This window comes from Salmo salar, chromosome 11 (genome assembly GCF_965601325.2).
Source record: "Salmo salar chromosome 11, fSalSal1, whole genome shotgun sequence".
Classification (NCBI taxonomy): Eukaryota; Metazoa; Chordata; class Actinopteri; order Salmoniformes; family Salmonidae; genus Salmo; species Salmo salar.
The window spans coordinates 40,198,037-40,217,258 of NC_138301.1; the positions used below are offsets into that span (position 1 = coordinate 40,198,037).

The window sequence follows — 19,222 nt, forward strand, 5'->3', positions numbered from 1 at the left end:
TTGAACAAGAGAAACATGGTCTGCATCTGTTCTGATTGGGCAAATCTCTGATGCTCCTTTTTGGTTCCTTGTTGTTGCTGTGACTTTCTGCATGTTAAAGCAATAGGTCACCTAAACTTAGAATGAAGTGAATCGTTTTCCTTCCTGACGTTTGTCTTGATACAGGCAGATGTATTTCTTTAGACATTTCCTTGACACCAGACAAATAATACAATATATTGAAATGATATGTATATTGTCTCTTATTGCCAATAGTGACAAAACACTGTAAATACAAAAAGGACGAAACATTGTTTTATTAAAGTGGCAGTTGGCATGAGAAACAACGTTGTATAAATACAATTGCATGTTTGGTCTAGTTACATGAAGCATGGTAAATGTCTGTTTAATCCGATATATGATGCTATGTTATGAAATATTTCTCTGAAGATGGATGTATTGGGGAGTTACTGCAGCTGGACCAAGGGGGATGGAGCCCATTATGATGGTCCTGGTCCGTCCTGAAGCTGCGTTATTTATTTTCTCGTACGTAAATCCGTGTGCAAACCACGTCGTCTGCCCCAAAGGTCTGAAAAAGAAGGGAGAGGGACAAAGGATTCCAGTTAACTCATCAACAGAAGTGTTTCCTGCTGTTGTAGATCAGATTTTGAACCTTCAGATAAGAACACAGGACCATTTTGTGTTCATCTCAAATATGCCAACTGGTGTCAAGTGAGATAAATTAAAAATATATACACTGCTCAAAAAAATAAAGGGACCACTTAAACAACACAATGTAACTCCAAGTCAATCACATTTCTGTGAAATCAAACTGTCCACTTAGGAAGCAACACTGATTGACAATAAATGTCACATGCTGTTGTGCAAATGGAATAGACAACAGGTGGAAATTATAGGCAATTAGCAAGACACCCCCAATAAAGGAGTGGTTCTGCAGGTGGGGACCACAGACCACTTCTCAGTTCCTATGCTTCCTGGCTGATGTTTTGGTCACTTTTGAATGCTGGCGGTGCTTTCACTCTAGTGGTAGCATGAGACGGAGTCTACAACCCACACAAGTGGCTCAGGTAGTGCAGCTCATCCAGGATGGCACATCAATGCGAGCTGTGGCAAGAAGGTTTGCTGTGTCTGTCAGCGTAGTGTCCAGAGCATGGAGGCGCTACCAGGAGACAGGCCAGTACATCAGGAGACGTGGAGGAGGCCGTAGGAGGGAAAAAACCCAGCAGCAGGACCGCTACCGCCGCCTTTGTGCAAGGAGGAGCAGGAGAAGCACTGCCAGAGCCCTGCAAAATGACCTCCAGCAGGCCACAAATGTGCATGTGTCTGCTCAAACGGTCAGAAACAGACTCCATGAGGGTGGTATGAGGGCCCGACGTCCACAGGTGGGGCTTGTGCATACAGCCCAACACTGTGCAGGACGTTTGGCATTTGCCAGAGAACACCAAGATTGGCAAATTCGCCACTGGCGCCCTGTGCTCTTCACAGATGAAAGCAGGTTCACACTGAGCACGTGACAGACGTGACAGAGTCTGGAGACGCCGTGGAGAACGTTCTGCTGCCTGCAACATCCTCCAGCATGACCGGTTTGGCGGTGGGTCAGTCATGGTGTGGGGTGGCATTTCTTTGGGGGGCCGCACAGCCCTCCATGTGCTCGCCAGAGGTAGCCTGACTGCCATTAGGTACCGAGATGAGATCCTCAGACCCCTTGTGAGACCATATGCTGGTGCGGTTGGCCCTGGGTTCCTCCTAATGCAAGACAATGATAGACCTCATGTGGCTGGAGTGTGTCAGCAGTTCCTGCAAGAGGAAGGCATTGATGCTATGGACTGGCCCGCCCGTTCCCCAGACCTGAATCCAATTGAGCACATCTGGGACATCATGTCTCGCTCCATCCACCAACGCCACGTTGCACCACAGACTGTCCAGGAGTTGGCGGATGCTTTAGTCCAGGTCTGGGAGGAGATCCCTCAGGAGACCATCCGCCACCTCATCAGGAGCATGCCCAGGCGTTGTAGGGAGGTCATACAGGCACGTGGAGGCCACACACACTACTGAGCCTCATTTTGACTTGTTTTAAGGACATTACATCAAAGTTGGATCAGCCTGTAGTGTGGTTTTCCACTTTAATTTTGAGTGTGACTCCAAATCCAGACCTCCATGGGTTGATAAATTGGATTTCCATTGATTATTTTTGTGTGATTTTGTTGTCAGCACATTCAACTATGTAAAGAAAAAAGTATTTAATAAGAGTATTTCTTTCATTCAGATCTAGGATGTGTTGTTTAAGTGTTCCCTTTATTTTTTTGAGCAGTATATATATTTCTTGTTCAAACTCTCATTGTGACAGAATGGAAGACTGCTTTAGCACACAACTGGTTGAGATTTCCTGTCCAAAAACAGTCAATTTGGCACATGGCAGCTGCTACAGTATCAGTGAATTAATGAGGGAAGAGGGGAAATGATCGAGATGTGTGGGTGGCAGAGGCGCATCGAGCCCCCAAAGATTTATGGTACTTTCAGAGGTGCAGCAAGCCTGCAACCGAACTTGTCAGCACCACAGATCATCATTACCCCAGCACCCAGGGAGGGAGGGAGGAAAGTAAGTATCATTCGGGTTTAAAGAATGGCGCTAAGATGGAGCCATCTGCCGTGTGCAGCAAGTGTCCAGGGAGACATTAACATGAGATGCGTCATGGTCCACTGGCGTTTTCTAACACAACATGATCAATGAGGCACATTATTGCGCGCAGGCAGACAGCCAGTAGCTTTTAACCCTCCACACACACCGTTGGAGGTAAAGGTCTGTATCAGGCACTGGAGAAGGAAATGCCCCCCCCCCCCCCCCCTTACATTGGGGCTTCGATACTTTACAGGACAACAGCATGGTAGATAATGTGAACAGTGTGTCAGTCAGGAACACATGCAGTATCAGAGTAACTACAGGACAACAGCATGGTAGATAATGTGAACAGTGTGTCAGTCAGGAACACATGCAGTATCAGAGTAACTACGGGACAACAGCATGGTAGATAATGTGAACAGTCAGTCAGGAACACATGCAGTATCAGTAACTACAGGACAACAGCATGGTAGATAATGTGAACAGTGTGTCAGTCAGGAACACATGCAGTATCAGAGTAACTACAGGACAACAGCATGGTAGATAATGTGAACAGTGTGTCAGTCAGGAACACATGCAGTATCAGAGTAACTACAGGACAACAGCATGGTAGATAATGTGAACAGTGTGTCAGTCAGGAACACATGCAGTATCAGAGTAACTACAGGACAACAGCATGGTAGATAATGTGAACAGTGTGTCAGTCAGGAACACATGCAGTATCAGTACCTACAGGACAACAGCATGGTAGATAACGTGAACAGTCAGTCAGGAACACATGCAGTATCAGAGTAACTACAGGACAACAGCATGGTAGATAATGTGAACAGTGTGTCAGTCAGGAACACATGCAGTATCAGAGTAACTACGGGACAACAGCATGGTAGATAACGTGAACAGTCAGTCAGGAACACATGCAGTATCAGAGTAACTACAGGACAACAGCATGGTAGATAATGTGAACAGTGTGTCAGTCAGGAACACATGCAGTATCAGTAACTACAGGACAACAGCATGGTAGATAACGTGAACAGTGTGTGAGTCAGGAACACATGCAGTATCAGAGTAACTACAGGCACATCCCCTGCTGCCTGTCTTATTAAACTAAACTAGTCCCCCGAGATTTCTCCATGCTAATGAACACATCCTGGACTCCATCCGTCTTACATCACTGGATACAGTAAAGCCAGAACATACGGTCTTCATTACTTTCCTTCCCCCAACCCCCCTCCATCCCTCCTCCCCTCCATCCCTCCTTCCCTTCCTCCTTCAAAGCTTAATTTCCTCATCAGCTCATAGATGCTTTGACATGAGCCACCTGCATTTCCGTTTTCCTGGCCAGGTCCAGATTCCTTTGTCACCGGAAGGAGAGCAGGCTTGTTTTAGTGGAGGATGAGACGCTGCCCATTAGCTCCCTGGAATTAATAAACAAATTGTTCAAATTGTTCAAATTTAGATCCATTGCCTGTGAGAACAAAATTCTGGAGTTATGTGGGGGATCAACCTTTCAAGAGGTTTGTTTTTCGATGTGTGGGACCTGGGAAGAAGTGTATCGTGGCACCTTGTTTGTCATCAAATGGGTTTTGCTGCATGTGGATGGGCAGATGCAGTGGTGACTTTCTCCATATTGCGGTAATTCAATAAGAAAAAGTCATGGTTCCCACCTTTTGAGACCCTACCAAGTTGAGTATTTAGTGAAAAAGTATTTTCCTCCACAGTAAAACACAAGATTGTGTGCCTAGTGGGAAAAATGTTTGACATCAAAAAAACAACAGGTGTTACACTGACCTCTCCCTCTAATATTGGACAAAACTCTGAGCCAAACTCATGATCCCTTCTCTAAACAATCAGACAGTTGTCCAACAACGGCCTCACAGACCTATCATATGGCTCAATATGCACAGAACTACACACCCTTGAGTTGAAACACACATGTCATGAGTGTTGCAAAGTCCAAGCATGCTATCCAGAAAGGAGTCCCTTACATAGAGGCTTTCCTCTTGATTTCCCTCTGGGCTTTGTAAGAGTCAATAAAGAGGTTATCCTCATCACTTATAAACTGGAATCTAAGGTTATAGGCACCATTTATTGTTGTCAATCTGGTCTATAAAATTAAAACAGGCCAGAAGTTTCCAGAAAGCACATTTTCTTTTTAATATGAAAGCCAGTGTCGTGAAGAAGTCAAGAAGTGTTTTTGATGGATGTAAGGACCTGGTATGTGAGGAGCTTAACAGCCAACATATATTTTTGTGCAGTATAATATCAGCCTGTACCAATACATCAAAGAGCAAGCTTTGAAATCCCTTAGGAACCCTTTCAGAGGTGTTCGTAACAGTGACAATAGTTTCTGAGTTAGGCTGTGCAGAGCAAAATCCATCATATGGAGTGTTCTGGTGGAAAAGCTTGTCTTAGCTTTGATGTCAAGCGTCTGTTTGAACCTACAGTATAATCTCTTGGGGCATAGTATGAAGTGCAGGCCTACTCTCTTTAGGGTTCAGAATGAAGTGTTAACACTAACAGTGTGGGGTACCAGTACACCAAGTCTGGAACCAACAGGATGAACTTCTACCCCCAAGCCATTAGACTGCTAAATAGCTAATCAAATGGCTACCCAGACTACCTGCATTGACCCTGCATTGACCCACTGGACTCTACACACACACTGGACTCTACACACACACACACTGGACTCTACACACACACACTGGACTCTACCACACACACTGGACTCTACACACACACTGGACTCTACACACACACTGGACTCTACCACACACTGGACTCTACACACACACTGGACTCTACACACACACTGGACTCTACACACACACTGGACTCTACCACACACTGGACTCTACACACACACTGGACTCTACACACACACTGGACTCTACACACACACTGGACTCTACACACACACACACACACTGGACTCTACACAGACACTGGACTCTACACAGACACTGGACTCTACACACACACACTGGACTCTACACACACACTGGACTCTACCCACACACTTTTCTACTCCCTGTATAAAGCCATGTTATTTTCTACTCCCTGTATAAAGCCATGTTAGTTTCTACTCCCTGTATAAAGCCATGTTATTTTCTACTCCCTGTATATAGCCATGTTAGTTTCTACTCCCTGTATATAGCCATGTTAGTTTCTACTCCCTGTATAAAGCCATGTTATTTTCTACTCTCTGTATAAAGCCATGTTAGTTTCTACTCCCTGTATAAAGCCATGTTATTTTCTACTCCCTGTATAAAGCCATGTTATTTTCTACTCCCTGTATAAAGCCATGCTTATTTTCTACTCCTCTGTATAAAGCCATGTTATTTTCTACTCCCTGTATAAAGCCATGTTATGTTCTACTCCCTGTACAAAGCCATGTTATTTTCTATTCCTTATTGTTATTCAGTGTGTATTTTACCTCATGCCACTATTTATTATTTTAATCTTTATCTTTCTCTCTGCATTGTTGGAAAAGGACCCATAAGCAAGCATTTCACTGTTTAGTTTACACCTGTTTACGAAGCATGTGAAAAATACAATTTGATTTGATTTGTATACATCATAAAACTAATTTGATAGACAAATTTGAGCTCTTTGAATGAATTATTTGTGAAAGGAACGCTGTTCTATATTTTCAGTGTACAAATGGATAAAACTGAGTGGGCCTGACATGACAGCCTTGCCTACTACCTTTCTTTAGTCACAAACTTCCTCACCAGTATGAGTTCATCTCCCCTCAGCTCTCTGGTCCAGAAGGTCCTTGGGCCGTTGCCATCCAGGAGAGTCTGCCTGCAGTACATTTTGCTCTCTGTCTCCCATGTGGCCAGGCTCTGTTGATATGAGTGTAATGCAATGAAGAGGGTCCATGTCAGTACATCCATGTACTTTCCTGTCCTCACTTATCTGAAAGGGGATCTGATCTGGATGAGCTTCCTCAATGTAGCTTCCTCTGCTTGTCTCCTTTCCTTCATCCGTACAAATGCTATCTGAATAGGATTGGGACATTACCTTTACATTGTATGGGGGCAGAGACTACCTTTACATTGTATGGGGCAGAGACTACCTTTACATTGTATGGGGGCAGAGACTACCTTTACATTGTATGGGGGCAGAGACTACCTTTATATTGTATGGGGGCAGAGACTACCTTTACATTGTATGGGGGCAGAGACTACCTTTATATTGTATGGGGGCAGAGACTACCTTTACATTGTATGGGGGCAGAGACTACCTTTACATTGTATAGGTAGAGACTACCTTTACACTGTATGGGGCAGAGACTACCTTTACATTGTATGGGGCAGAGACTACCTTTACATTGTATGGGGGCAGAGACTACCTTTACATTGTATGGGGCAGAGACTACCTTTACATTGTATGGGGCAGAGACTACCTTTACATTGTATGGGGGCAGAGACTACCTTTACATTGTATGGGGCAGAGACTACCTTACATTGTATGGGGCAGAGACTACCTTACATTGTATGGGGGCAGAGACTACCTTTACATTGTATGGGGCAGAGACTACCTTTATATTGTATGGGGGCAGAGACTACCTTTACATTGTATGGGGGCAGAGACTACCTTTACATTGTATGGGGCAGAGACTACCTTACATTGTATGGGGGCAGAGACTACCTTTACATTGAATGGGGGCAGAGACTACCTTTACATTGTATGGTGGCAGACTACCTTTACATTATATGGGGCAGACTCAGAGACTTTACCTTGCACTTCCTGCCATCTACTGTCTCCTCATTGAACTCCTGGCCTATGAGGAAGTTGATCTCGGTGGTGCGCACGGTGGTGGAGGTCTTGATGTAGAACTGCTCCCCATTCTGCCTGATCTCCACGTGAGGTTTGGACGCCGCGGCACCAGCCACCTTCCTCAACATAGCATTGACGCCTGTGGGCAAATAACACCTGTCATTATGCTTACATTAATGGTCATAAGTGCTGCATAACCAATTGCATGTCAGAATGTGTCATTGATCAGTTTTGACTTTGTCAGGTTATGACAACTGACTGGACACAACCTTGACATGCCACTGGGTTGAACCCATGGTGACAATACGGCTTCACGGGGCTATCGTTTGACTTGTATTGACATCTGGTATGTCATGTTTGCTCCTATCCTCACCTGATTCAAAGATGAGTACAGTTACATTTCTGTCTCCTCCTGGCGACATTGATAGAAGGAAAACAATCCTGAATTCCACTTGCAAAGGTGTAGGTTGTGCTTATTTACAAGAGGAATGCATAGTGGCAGTGTTACCTATTTGTGGTAAAGTCATGGTAGACAGAAGGTTCTTGGAGTGTGAGAAGATATCAATGGTGCACTGTAGGTATTCAAGTTGTTATATACAGAGTTCTCAAGGCAAGCAACTGCAAATGAGATGGTTATTAGCAGATGTTGCAAATATGGGTGGACGCTATGACAAGGTGATGAAAACAAGGAATGCTGGAGTCATTAGCTTTGTTTAGCTCTCCTGCAGACTGATGGATTCCTCCAAGAAGTTATTATGGCGCTAGTTGGCTGTGTCACACAGTTGCAATATAACCAATTGGATGAGAAAATGTCTTGCTGTTTCCATTCATTCCCCTCTGCATATGTTTTCAGAGCTGCTCTCTCTCTCTCAAATACTGTATCCTTCAGTACTAGTCTTATTGTTCTCATTTAAAACTACAATCTGTGTACTTGAGTTCCCCAGAGGAGAGGAGTTCAATCTTTTCACCTTTTTTTCTCCTCTCATCTCTTTGTTCCACGATGAAAAAAAAAAAACTATTGCACCAAAAGCCAAAGTTTTGTCCAACCCAATACCTAGAGCTCAGATTAAGTGAGATCTCAGTGCAGTCACAGGAGACGTACTTGAGAAAACATACACAGTGGATTGTCTCATCTATTCCACACCAGCTGGGCTCAATAGTGCAGCTTTGGGATGATCCACCCTCACTGCTTTCACTGAAAAGATGACTATTCTATGGCAGGAAACAACATGCAAGATCAAGCTTAAGTGATTTGTAATATGTATATTACATGTGCACCTTGTGTACATTTTCTATTCTTTCGGAATATCAACAAATGACAACATCAAATGCATCTCAAATGAACAAGGTACATGGATTAATACATGCTGGGATGATCCTAAAACTGATGATATATGTAAAACTCAAAGATGATCAAGATGTCAGGCAGCCTGTGCTCTCTCCCAATTATTGTTTTCTCAAATATTTCCCCAATAATAGAACACAGATAAAAATAATGATGGGTTTGGTAGTCGGACACAATAGAGAAAGAACAGTTAGGATTTTGATAGTATGTGGTTAAGTATTTATTCTTTCAAATAGCTCTTAATGATAGAAGGTAAGAACTATAGACATCTTACCAAGTGCTTTGAGTAGTTCATCAAAATTCTCACTGCTTCTCATTTTCCAAGTGCCTGCGAAATTGGTCATTTTCTTGGGAAGGCTCGACGTGTACCGATCTCTCTCTGCTGATCTCTCTCTGCCTCTTGATATGCTCTGTATCTCATCAGCTCACTGTCCCACTATCCCTCCCCTACGCGCTCCCTTTCACCCTCCCTCCCTTTCTCTCTCTCTGTAATAACCCCTCACAGCATGCTCCTCTCTCTCTCTCTGTAATAACCCCTCACAGCATGCTCCTCTCTCTCTCTCTGTAATAACCCCTCACAGCATGCTCCTCTCTCTCTCTCTGTAATAACCCCTCACAGCATGCTCCTCTCTCTCTCTCTGTAATAACCCCTCACAGCATGCTCCTCTCTCTCTAGTCCTGTAGTGAGTGAAATGTCCTCTTAATGACCATTTTAAATGACAGATGGACAGGGGTTCAGGTGGTCTCGTTTCAAGCCTGCAATATAAATAGGACAAATAGGACATTTAAATGGAATGAATTCCATAGAAAAGAACCATGGATGTCACCATCACAGCAATATAATAAAGCGTTGAATGCAATTATGGTTTCTAATATAAACCAATATTGTAGTTGTGATAAGATCTAAGATCTTTCTTTGATAAACGATGGGAGTCAATGTCCATCTAACGTTCATCCCATTGACAAGCCCTCTCTCCCTGGCTACAGCTAAGGATCAGACTAAACATGCATTCAATACATTTCCCATTAAGTCCAATTCAACCCAAGCACCCCCCCCCCAACTCACCAAGTCACTGAAACAGCCCCCCAACACAGAATGAGAGGCCCCGATAGCTTCACTCACTCCCCCTCCCATCAAGTCTGATTTGTTCTCTTTCTGATGGCTCTTCATCAATCTCTTTGACAAAGTGGCTTCCAGACAGCAGTTGATCATTCATGTATAGAGCAGAGCAGGGAGCACTCTGTCATCCCTCCAGGAAGTGTCACGTTAAAAAGGCTCCCATCTATTTCCCTATGCATGCTGGTCCACCACAGTTTGTCTCATCAATCAATAGATTTGTCTTTAGTCTTTGGGTGCTGTTTTTCTTTGAACACACAGAGAGCAGTAGGGGAAAGAAAAACAGAGAAATGGTTAGATTGTTTGTGTTAAGCGTTGAATGAATTACCCTTTCACGAGGTTCGTGCAGCTTTGTTTTAGTTTTTTAGTGAGTGGACTTATTTAATTATTAGTATCATGCTGTGAGGGGAGAAATACACAAAGGGATAATTCACTGATTTGATAAACATTTTCTAACTTTGAAAGTATTCTGCTGGTTGTGATGAGACAATCCATAGACATTTAAATTACAAAATATTTCAAACAAATGAATGGGTGACAGCTTAGTCAAGATATTCATCCTCCCTGAAATCTGTATGCACACTTGGGACTATGACGTAGTTTTTATTTAACTAGGCAAGTCAGTTAAGAACAAACTCTTATTTCGAATGACGGCCTACCCCGGCCTCCTCTAACCCGGACGACACTGGGCCAATTGTGCGCTGCCCTATGGGACTCTCGATCACGGCCGGTTGTGATACAGTCCCGGGATTGAACCAGGGTCTGCAGTGACGCCTCTAGCACTGAGATGCAGTGCCTTAGAACGCTGCGCCACTAGTTAACCATACACTCTTAAAAACATATTTTTTTTAAGAACCAAAAAGGGTTCTATCGCTTGCTTCACTTTTAGGGGCGAAATATATGAAATAAGCGATAGAACACTTTTTGGTTCTATATAGAACCCTTTTCCCCCTAAGACTGTATATTGGATTTAAATTAAATGGACTCCTTCTAATGGATCCTATCCATCTCACCTAATAACTAGCAACACAGATACATGACCTTGTGTGTCAGAACGTCACTTCCAAATAGACATACTAAGGCCCCCCAGTCACAAGAACATCTAGGAGACATTAGCCATTCAGAGCAGCGAATTGCATTGTGCTCTCCCAAAATGTCTGCTAGCCCAATGCGGACCCTTTCAAAGCCCTGGGGCTTTTTCTATGGACTCCTAAAGGACTAGCTTAAAGACCCCCTCTATCATTCTCTTAATGGTCATTTGTCATGCTTAACCTTAGTCATGGCAGAACAACCAAGGTGAGTCTGCCATCCAATCGTGATGTTTTAATGACCCAAGTTAGTGAAACAAAACTGCCACACAAAACCATCAAAGAAACCTGGGTCCTATTCATTAGTGCAAGTATAGTCTCTCCCCATTTCTCTCCTTTTTCTTCCGTTTGGTTTCTAGTGAATCTCCATTATGTTGGAGCCATGTGATGTGACTGACCATAGCAGACGTTTTAAACCAGCCACTCGGTTGTCACTGTGTAGACAACAGAACACACTTTGTTAAACAGCAAGCCTGTGTGCTGCCTGGATTCCTTTTTCTTTAATTATTGTTTTTTGGGTCAAGTTTGATATTAAAATTCCAGGCAGTAGTCTATATATTTTGAATGTGCTTGCTTATTGACTTCTTTGAAGTCAAATTACAGTCCCTACTCACCCTAGGGGAGCATGGATTTACAAAACAAGCCTCGAAAGAGGGCCTTGTTGCCCATAAGAAGGGCCCTTTCCAATACATGACAGAGTATTTGAGACAGAAATACTAATGTACATAAATGAACCTAGAAGGCAAGTAAGATGTAAACTACACTGAAGAAAAATATAAACGCAACATGTAAAGTGTTGGTCCCATTTCATATGCCCAAAAAGCTTATTTCTTTAAAATGTTGTGCACAAATTTGTTAACATCCCTGTTAGTGAGCATTTCTGCTTTGCCAAGATAATCCATCCACCTGACAGGTGTGCCATATCATGAAGCTGATTAATCAGCATGATCATTACACAGGTGCACCTTGTGCTGGAGGACAATAAAAGGCCACTATAAAATGTGCCATTTTGTCACACAACACAATGCCACAGATGTCTCAAGTTGAGGGAGTGTGTATTTGGCATGCTGTCAGCAAGAATGTCCACCAGAGCTGTTGCCAGAGACTTTAATGTTCATTTCTCTACAAAAAACCTTCAACATCGTTTTAGAGAATTTGGCAGTACGTCCAATTGGCCTCACAACCACAGACCACGTGTATGACGTCATGTAGGTGAGCAGTTTGCTGATGTCAACGTTGTGAACAGAGTGTCCCATGGTGGTGGTGGTGAGGTTGTGGTATGGGCAGGCATAAGGTACGGACAACGAACACAATTGCATTTTATCAATGGCAATTTGAATACACAGAAATACCGTGATGAGATCCTGAGGCACATTGTGAGACCCATTTATTTTAAGGTATCTGTGACCAACAGATGCATATCTGTATTTCCAGTCATGTCACTCAGTAAAATCTTTGAAATCGTTGCGTTTATATTTTTCTTCAGTATAGTTTGAACATTTGCTTTGCTATTGTCCAGAAAAATATGAAAATACAAATATTTTTTCAATAAATAACTAAAGAACATTTTATTTTAAGACAATAATATATTGATAAATTCAATGAAATGTACATTGTGCAACCACACGTTTGAGCTGGAAGTGATTAAGTTAATACATAGATTGCACTCAGAGGTTTACTGCCACAATACACAAAGGGACATGCCTCATCTCGTTCTCTGCCTGGAGTCCTTTAAAGAGAACTTCACTGGTGGTCCAGCACACTAACAACAAATCCCTCCCAAAGTTCCAACCCTGAAACCATCAGAGAAGTCATTTACTGAACATTTTAAACTACAACAGTTAGCATTTCACAATTGGCCAACAATCGTGATGGTTCAGTACAACATTCGTTGAATATTGCTAATATTGCCACAGCAGCAATGGTAAATACCAGGGTCAAACTATTGAATATTGGAGTTGAGGTGAAGACAATTGGAAACAATGTGCTTTAACAGTATCATTTACAGGATCACAACACATCTTTTTTTCATTCACAATAAGATGACTGCCCTAAACACCCCAAAGTTATATGTACTACTTCTAATATAATATTGTATCATTTACATCTATCCTCCATTGCCACGATTTCTGTTAAATAATGTGACTCTACTGACTTCTTTATTTTGTGCTGGGAGTAACCTTGTCCAACCCCAGGCTCAATTGCTAGAGAGCTGGCTGGGTGGACGAGATTAGGTTGGGAGGACTAAAGGGGAGGGAGGGTCTTTGCAAGTGAAAAGTCAAAGAAGAAGAGGAACATGTGCCCTAATTGGTTGTTTTGTCCTGTGTGTTTGAGCTGAACTTGTGTATGCAATTTGCTGTTGCTACCTCCTAGGACTAAACCTGATAAAGGCTACAGAGGGCAGCTATAAACAGATTTAAGAGCATCTATCCTATTACTAAGACAGTAGAAATACATTAGAAGTGATGGATCAGTTCAGTGTTTATACCGAAGGAACCAACTAGTGCTGAGCGATTACTTTTTGAGGTCGGTTTGGTTTGATTATTTAAAAAATTATCGTTTTCTTTAATTATTATTTTTTTTACATTAAATGCACTGCGCATTATGTGGTTTGAATACTGTAACACAGAGTAAAACAATTAAACGTCCCATGACAGTAGTGACTGCCCATTACTGCTTATCACTTATTAAGCATCATTTATTCACAACTTTAAATCAATATCTCATTTGTTTTAAGCTTATTTGATGACTTTATTTCATTCCAAGTCATCTCATCTTTACAGAGCTGCTGCCCATGTTGTCTGACAAAATCACTATTTGTGTCACGTCCTGACCATATACTTAGGTTTTTTTGTATTATATTTGGTCAGGACGTGGCAGTTATGTTTGGTTATGGTATAGTGGGGTTGTGAGTGTTGGGGTAGGTTCTAGGTTAGGTATTTCTATGTGGAGTTTAGTGAGTGTATGTTTGTTTGGTTAATTGGGGTTGGGACTCTCAGTTGAAGGCAGGTGTTGTCTATCTGCCTTTGATTGAGAGTCCCATATAGTGGGGTGTGTTTGTTTGATTTTTGTGGGTAATTGTAATTTTGCACTGTGTTTCGTTTCACCTGTGAAACTGTCACCTTTCTCCTCTGAGTGTTTATTTTGTTTTGTCGTTTCCATCTAAAATAAATATGATGTGGAACAGTCAACCTGCTGCGTATTGGTCATCGAGTGATTTCGACATATCTTCCGATGAGGGAGAATACGAGGAACGTGACAATTTGAGTAGTTCTTCAAAGTAAACAGGGCATGCTTTTATGACTGCTGAATACCAACTATCAATCTTGGATAATTTATTTTCAGGTAGATGCCTCACTATGGCACTGTTTTCTATCCCTCCTGATCACGTTCTTCTGTCTCAGACCAGACAAGTTGGCACGCAATGGATTATGGTCATTGTAGTTGACTACCGTGTTTTCTGCGCTAAACTATGTAGAATATTAGCCTGTTGGAAACTACAACTCCATTGGACAGTTCGGGCTTGATCTGATTTATCGCTAGAAAAACTGTGCATAATGGAATTCAAATAATTCAACAGACATTGGTCAATTAGTTGTTTAAAAAACAAAAAATAACCAACATTTCGGGTTAATCGCTCAGCACCGGTCACAAATTACACATTGTAATGACATCAAATCTCAAACTACTGTTCCTTCATTCACTTACAACTTAAGATAAAAATCCCCACTAAAGGCAGCAGTAGTTTAAAAGGCAAACAAAATGATAAGGACAAGAAAGCCATTAAGGAATAGAAGCAGGCAGAGCTTGTTGGCCCAGTTCCATTTCAGTCCCTTGGCCAATATTGGGCTCTATTGCTATCACCTATGCAGTGGTGAGGTCAGGGGAGCTCTAGAGGCCAAATTGGAATCAGGGCCACAACAACAATTTCCAAACCCAAATCAATCTGTGTCCCTTACCCCCTATGATTGTATATACAATGTGGTGAAAATTCAAGTGAGAAATTTGTAGCTATTTCCATATTGGTAAAACCTATCCCCTAACCTGGGCATAGAGGGTTTGGGCTAGGGGTTGATTTGGGATTGGATGCTAATGTCCTCTACCAGTGTCTGGAGTCGACCAGCTCCGGTCTCAAGCTCACTCTCTTGAGGGTTTCGTAGCCCACGACCATAACGATGGCGGTGGGAATGGAGGATATGATGCGTGCAGACAGCCCTTTGGTCATCCCCCAGAATCCCTCCTCTGCCAGCAGGTGCCTGAACGTCTCGATGACGGAGGTCCTTCCTTCAACCTGCCACCCACACAAGGCTGTTGTTACAAAGGTATTTATTCATGTACATTTTTTTGTGTAAAATTCGATTTGCAATGCCAGGATTTAGACCCGGGGTAGGAAACTCTGGTCTGTAGGATTTTGTTGAATAAAGAAAAAAAAAAAAAAATGTGCCTGTGCCACTCCAGGACCAGGGTTGCCTATCCCTGACTATCCAAACAGACCGTTTACCCCATTACATTCCACTAGTGCATTTAGCTGAAGTTGTACTCTACCTGCACTCTAGCTCTGACCACATCCATGGGGTTGGTGACAGTGGATGCAGTCGCAGCAGCTAGTGGTCCGGCCATGGCTTGGAGTAGTAGATGAGGGCAGTCACTGGGCGCCATTTTGGATAGCTGTTCTGTGAAACGTTGTGGAAGATTTTTGCTTTGAAATGCTACTTATAGACAATGTATGTTGACTTTATGAACTATGAAGATATAAGACATTAATCTCCGACCCTTCTTGAAGAAAATAGTAATAATAACATTAAGGGCCGGTTTCCTGGATTAAGCCTACTCCAGGACTCAAAGCTCAATGAAGCGCTTTGTCCAGAACCAGGCTTAACCTGTGTCCGGGAACTCGATCCTTGGATACATATCCTTGTAAACAAACACTCCTTTTTACCTGCGTAAAAGTGATAAAAAGGCCACCAGACCGCACTATTTGGGATGTATGTTAGAAGGGAGGCCACATATCCCCTGTAGAAGCCTCGGAAACCGTCGGCCGCAAAGATCTGAGCAATCATGTTCCTGGTTTGGCCAAATGCCATTTTGGTCTTCCCGTCGGACTCCGTTTTGAGCTTGACCCGGAAGCGAGTCAGGTGCTTCCCTTGGCCCTGCATCATCAGCTGCTGGGAAATCACGTCTATGGGGACAGTGATGGTTTGTGCAACCAGGGACGCCGCGCCACCCGCCACCAGAGACTTGACGGTATTGTCATTGGAATAGTTGGAGACGTATTTCCTCACCAGCTCGTAGGTGGTGATGTAAGCCTGGCCCGATATGAGAGTGAAGGTGTTGACCATGAAGCCGCGGTAGAGGCCCCGCATGCCCTCGGCCCGCAGGATCTTGAAGAAGGCATCAAAGGTCCCGTTGTAGAGCGACTTGCCCTTCTGCACTTGCAGCCTGGTGCGGATGAGGGTGGCCGGGTAGACGGTGGCCCGGATGGTCATGGTCATGAATACCCCGAAGGAGTAGAACTTCCTCTTGTCCAGGTCCTCCCATTCAATGATCTGGATGTTCCTGTTCTGTTGCATCCTGCCTTTCTGGAGAGCCGCCTCATCAGACTAGCCGCTACCTGGGGAAATACAGACCACACAACACTGTCAACGGTTTCCTCCACCAGGTAGCACAACATTGGAAGTCTTGAATGCATCATCTTTGAATGAATTAAAGATGGCAGTAGGTCTGAAGGTTGTACCAGTATCATGACAATGATTCACAAACTACTACATCAGAAAACAAGGCCTGTGTTGTGTGGTGTGTCACTCATTTTCTCGCAAGTCTCCTTGGGAAATGAGCGATGTCTAAACTGACTGGGTTTGTGTTAGGAAGAATCAAACGTCATACACACACTGTACTGCTTCGTAGCAGTCATGACCATGTTATCAAAAACCTGATAAGGTAAAAACAGATCGCGCATTGATGGGGAGCTTCAATGTGCTCTCTAGTTGAAGTAGTTATGCGCTAACATTACAAACTACTGCTAGTTGCAGGTCACAGGACACAATGTTCCCTAAACCAAAGAGCCTATTGTCAATCGCGCAATCCGGAAATAACACTGAAATAGTAGCTAACTAACAATGCATAGGTTGAATACTTGTGCATGTGTAAACAGTAGGTCAGACTCTATGTAACCACAAATTGGCTAGCTAACTGGCTAATAATAATGCATCCAGTCACTAGCTATTGCTAGCTAGCCAGCTATGCGTTGGTTGATTTCCTTGCTAGCAAGCAGGCTAACTAACAGTTTGAACTAACTATTTGAAACAAGCAAACGTTAATTTACCTCGTTGGACAAATGTATATCAAAATATTATGTACATTGTCAGAATAGCAATGTCATATCAGCAGGTGAGGAAAGCGATACCGAATTTAGAGATATCTGTCCGTGTTATGATTTGATGTTATGTTGGAGAACTAAACCAGAGAGGAAGAGGCAACGCGAGAGGGTTAACTGGGAAAAACATTTGTGGTTTCCAGCAGGTGGCGTTTTTTCGTAGTTTTTTTTTGCTCAGCAAGCGTGGGGGTTTTGTAATAATTGAACTTTTCTCCTCCACTGTACTGCGCTACCACAGAGAGACACCACCTTGACAATAGATGGCGCTATACAGTATTTTCTTAGACCGGTTCTTTGCCAATGAGATAGCTTTTTCTAAACTCTATGCCCCGTGTCCGACCTCCGTTTAGCCAACAAGAATAAGCAAAACTTAGCAAGAATAAGGCCGTAACCTCGGCGATTTTCCTTCAAAATGAAAGTCCCGAAAAAAATTATAATACAAATGGTTGAAATCCGTAACATTATATGAGGAAATGTTAGCAGACTTAGAATTTTGTTTAACAATATGAAAAATGTAATTAAGTTAATCGCCTTCATAGCACACATAAATGTTTAGAATTTACATTATTGTTAACAGCATTAAAAAAATAATTTCATGTTCTTTGTGTCGCAGTAAAAGGGGGTCCATTCTACTCTGGAACACTTTTAGTTTCCAAATCCGTAGTTTGTGCCGCGTTCAAAACAACTGGGAACTCAGAAATCAATTACATTCAAGGGGCTTCATTGGCATATGTTAACATTTCCAACGCAAGTGCAGTAGATAATATACAAAAGTGAAATCTCCGACTTCAGTGGGTTCAAAATAAATGGGACTTGATTTGACCTCGTATTTAGCGTCGCTGCTAATCAGCCCTTAAAGTGGCCAATCAGTTTGAATCCAATCGTTTTTTCATACTGGGAATACATATTGCACCGAAAACAATTATCTGTACGTTGTGTTGCAGTAAAAAGGAGGTCTATTCTACTCACTTTTAGTTTCCAAATCAACACAGTTTACCTTTAAGATGAGGGAAAACTTATTTTTGTATGAGCATGGCCTTATTTCTATTACAGCATATTGGATGACTGTCATTCATATTCCATTCACCCAGCTCAATGTCGATAGGTTTAGGTTACTACATTATACTCAAATTTTCCCTATACCCATCATGAGGTTGCTTCAACCTTGCCTACGAATTAAAGTGTAGGCGAACTGTCGAGAGAAATTAGAGTAATCAAGGTGACAGACAGTACCCACATTCAATAACGCCTTGCACACTCTTGCCTCTGTAACGGTGTAATTAAATTGTTAATTTCCTGCATAAAATGGGTATTATGCCACCTCCTGGTAGATTAGTGTGTTTACATTGTATAATACACTGTGTGATAAAGGTATGGGATTCTGGGTAATCCACAGCAGATTTATGGAGAATTGCTGTGGGTGAGTTGGAAATTGAATGGTCCCGGGATATAAATGTATAAAGTTGACATTACATCATAAAACCCACATGGAAAACTGAGATTCGGCAAATAACACATAAAGAGTGGCTTATTTGACGCCAAACCAACAACAGTAGTTACTAATAACATCAATTGCTAATGTACGATTGCTAACTACTCAGAACATTTTGTGCACTGCAGTGCTAGCTTGCTGTATTTTATGCTTTAAGCACTAGATTCATTCTCTGATCCTGACAACATGTCAGTTCATGCTGCAAGAGATCTGATAGGTTGGAGGACATCGTTCAGAAGTTGTCATAATTACTGTGTAAGTCTATGGAAGGGGGTGAGAACCATGAGCCTCCAAGGTTTTGTATTGAAGTCAATGTACCCAGAGGAGGACAGAAGCTAGCTGTCCTCTGGCTACACCATGGTGCTACCCTGCAGAGTGCTGCTGAGGCTACTGTAGACCTTC

At 42.6% G+C, this 19,222-nt stretch overlaps 2 protein-coding genes across 2 annotated transcripts; both read right to left on the reverse strand.

Annotated features, from left to right (window-relative positions):
- Window positions 1-281: 281 nt before the first annotated feature.
- On the reverse strand, window positions 282-9,148 carry rabp1 (Cellular retinoic acid-binding protein 1). The gene is given in 4 exon segments (NM_001140726.3): window positions 282-568; window positions 6,355-6,468; window positions 7,366-7,544; window positions 9,025-9,148. Coding segments are annotated over 4 exon segments (420 nt in total). The 5' UTR covers window positions 9,095-9,148; the 3' UTR covers window positions 282-511.
- Window positions 9,149-14,610: 5,462 nt separating this feature from the next.
- On the reverse strand, window positions 14,611-17,439 carry LOC145859143 (solute carrier family 25 member 44). The gene is made up of 4 exons (XM_082957911.1): window positions 17,278-17,439; window positions 15,895-16,566; window positions 15,501-15,628; window positions 14,611-15,246 (listed from the first exon to the last, which is right to left on the reverse strand). The coding sequence occupies exons 2-4, from the start codon at window positions 16,523-16,525 to the stop codon at window positions 15,055-15,057; spliced, it is 951 nt and encodes a 316-aa protein (XP_082814037.1). The 5' UTR covers window positions 16,526-16,566; window positions 17,278-17,439; the 3' UTR covers window positions 14,611-15,054.
- Window positions 17,440-19,222: the final 1,783 nt, after the last annotated feature.

Bases quoted from the DNA above. Each gene is read 5' to 3' on its own strand.
- LOC145859143 (XM_082957911.1), bottom strand. From the start codon at position 16,525: ATGCAACAGAACAGGAACATCCAGATCATTGAATGGGAGGACCTGGAC. The intron at 15,629-15,894 runs GTAAAAAGGAGT...AACGTTTCACAG, and splicing joins TTTTTATCACTTTTACGCAG to AACAGCTATCCAAAATGGCG. The intron at 15,247-15,500 runs GTAGAGTACAAC...TGTGGGTGGCAG, and splicing joins TGGTCAGAGCTAGAGTGCAG to GTTGAAGGAAGGACCTCCGT.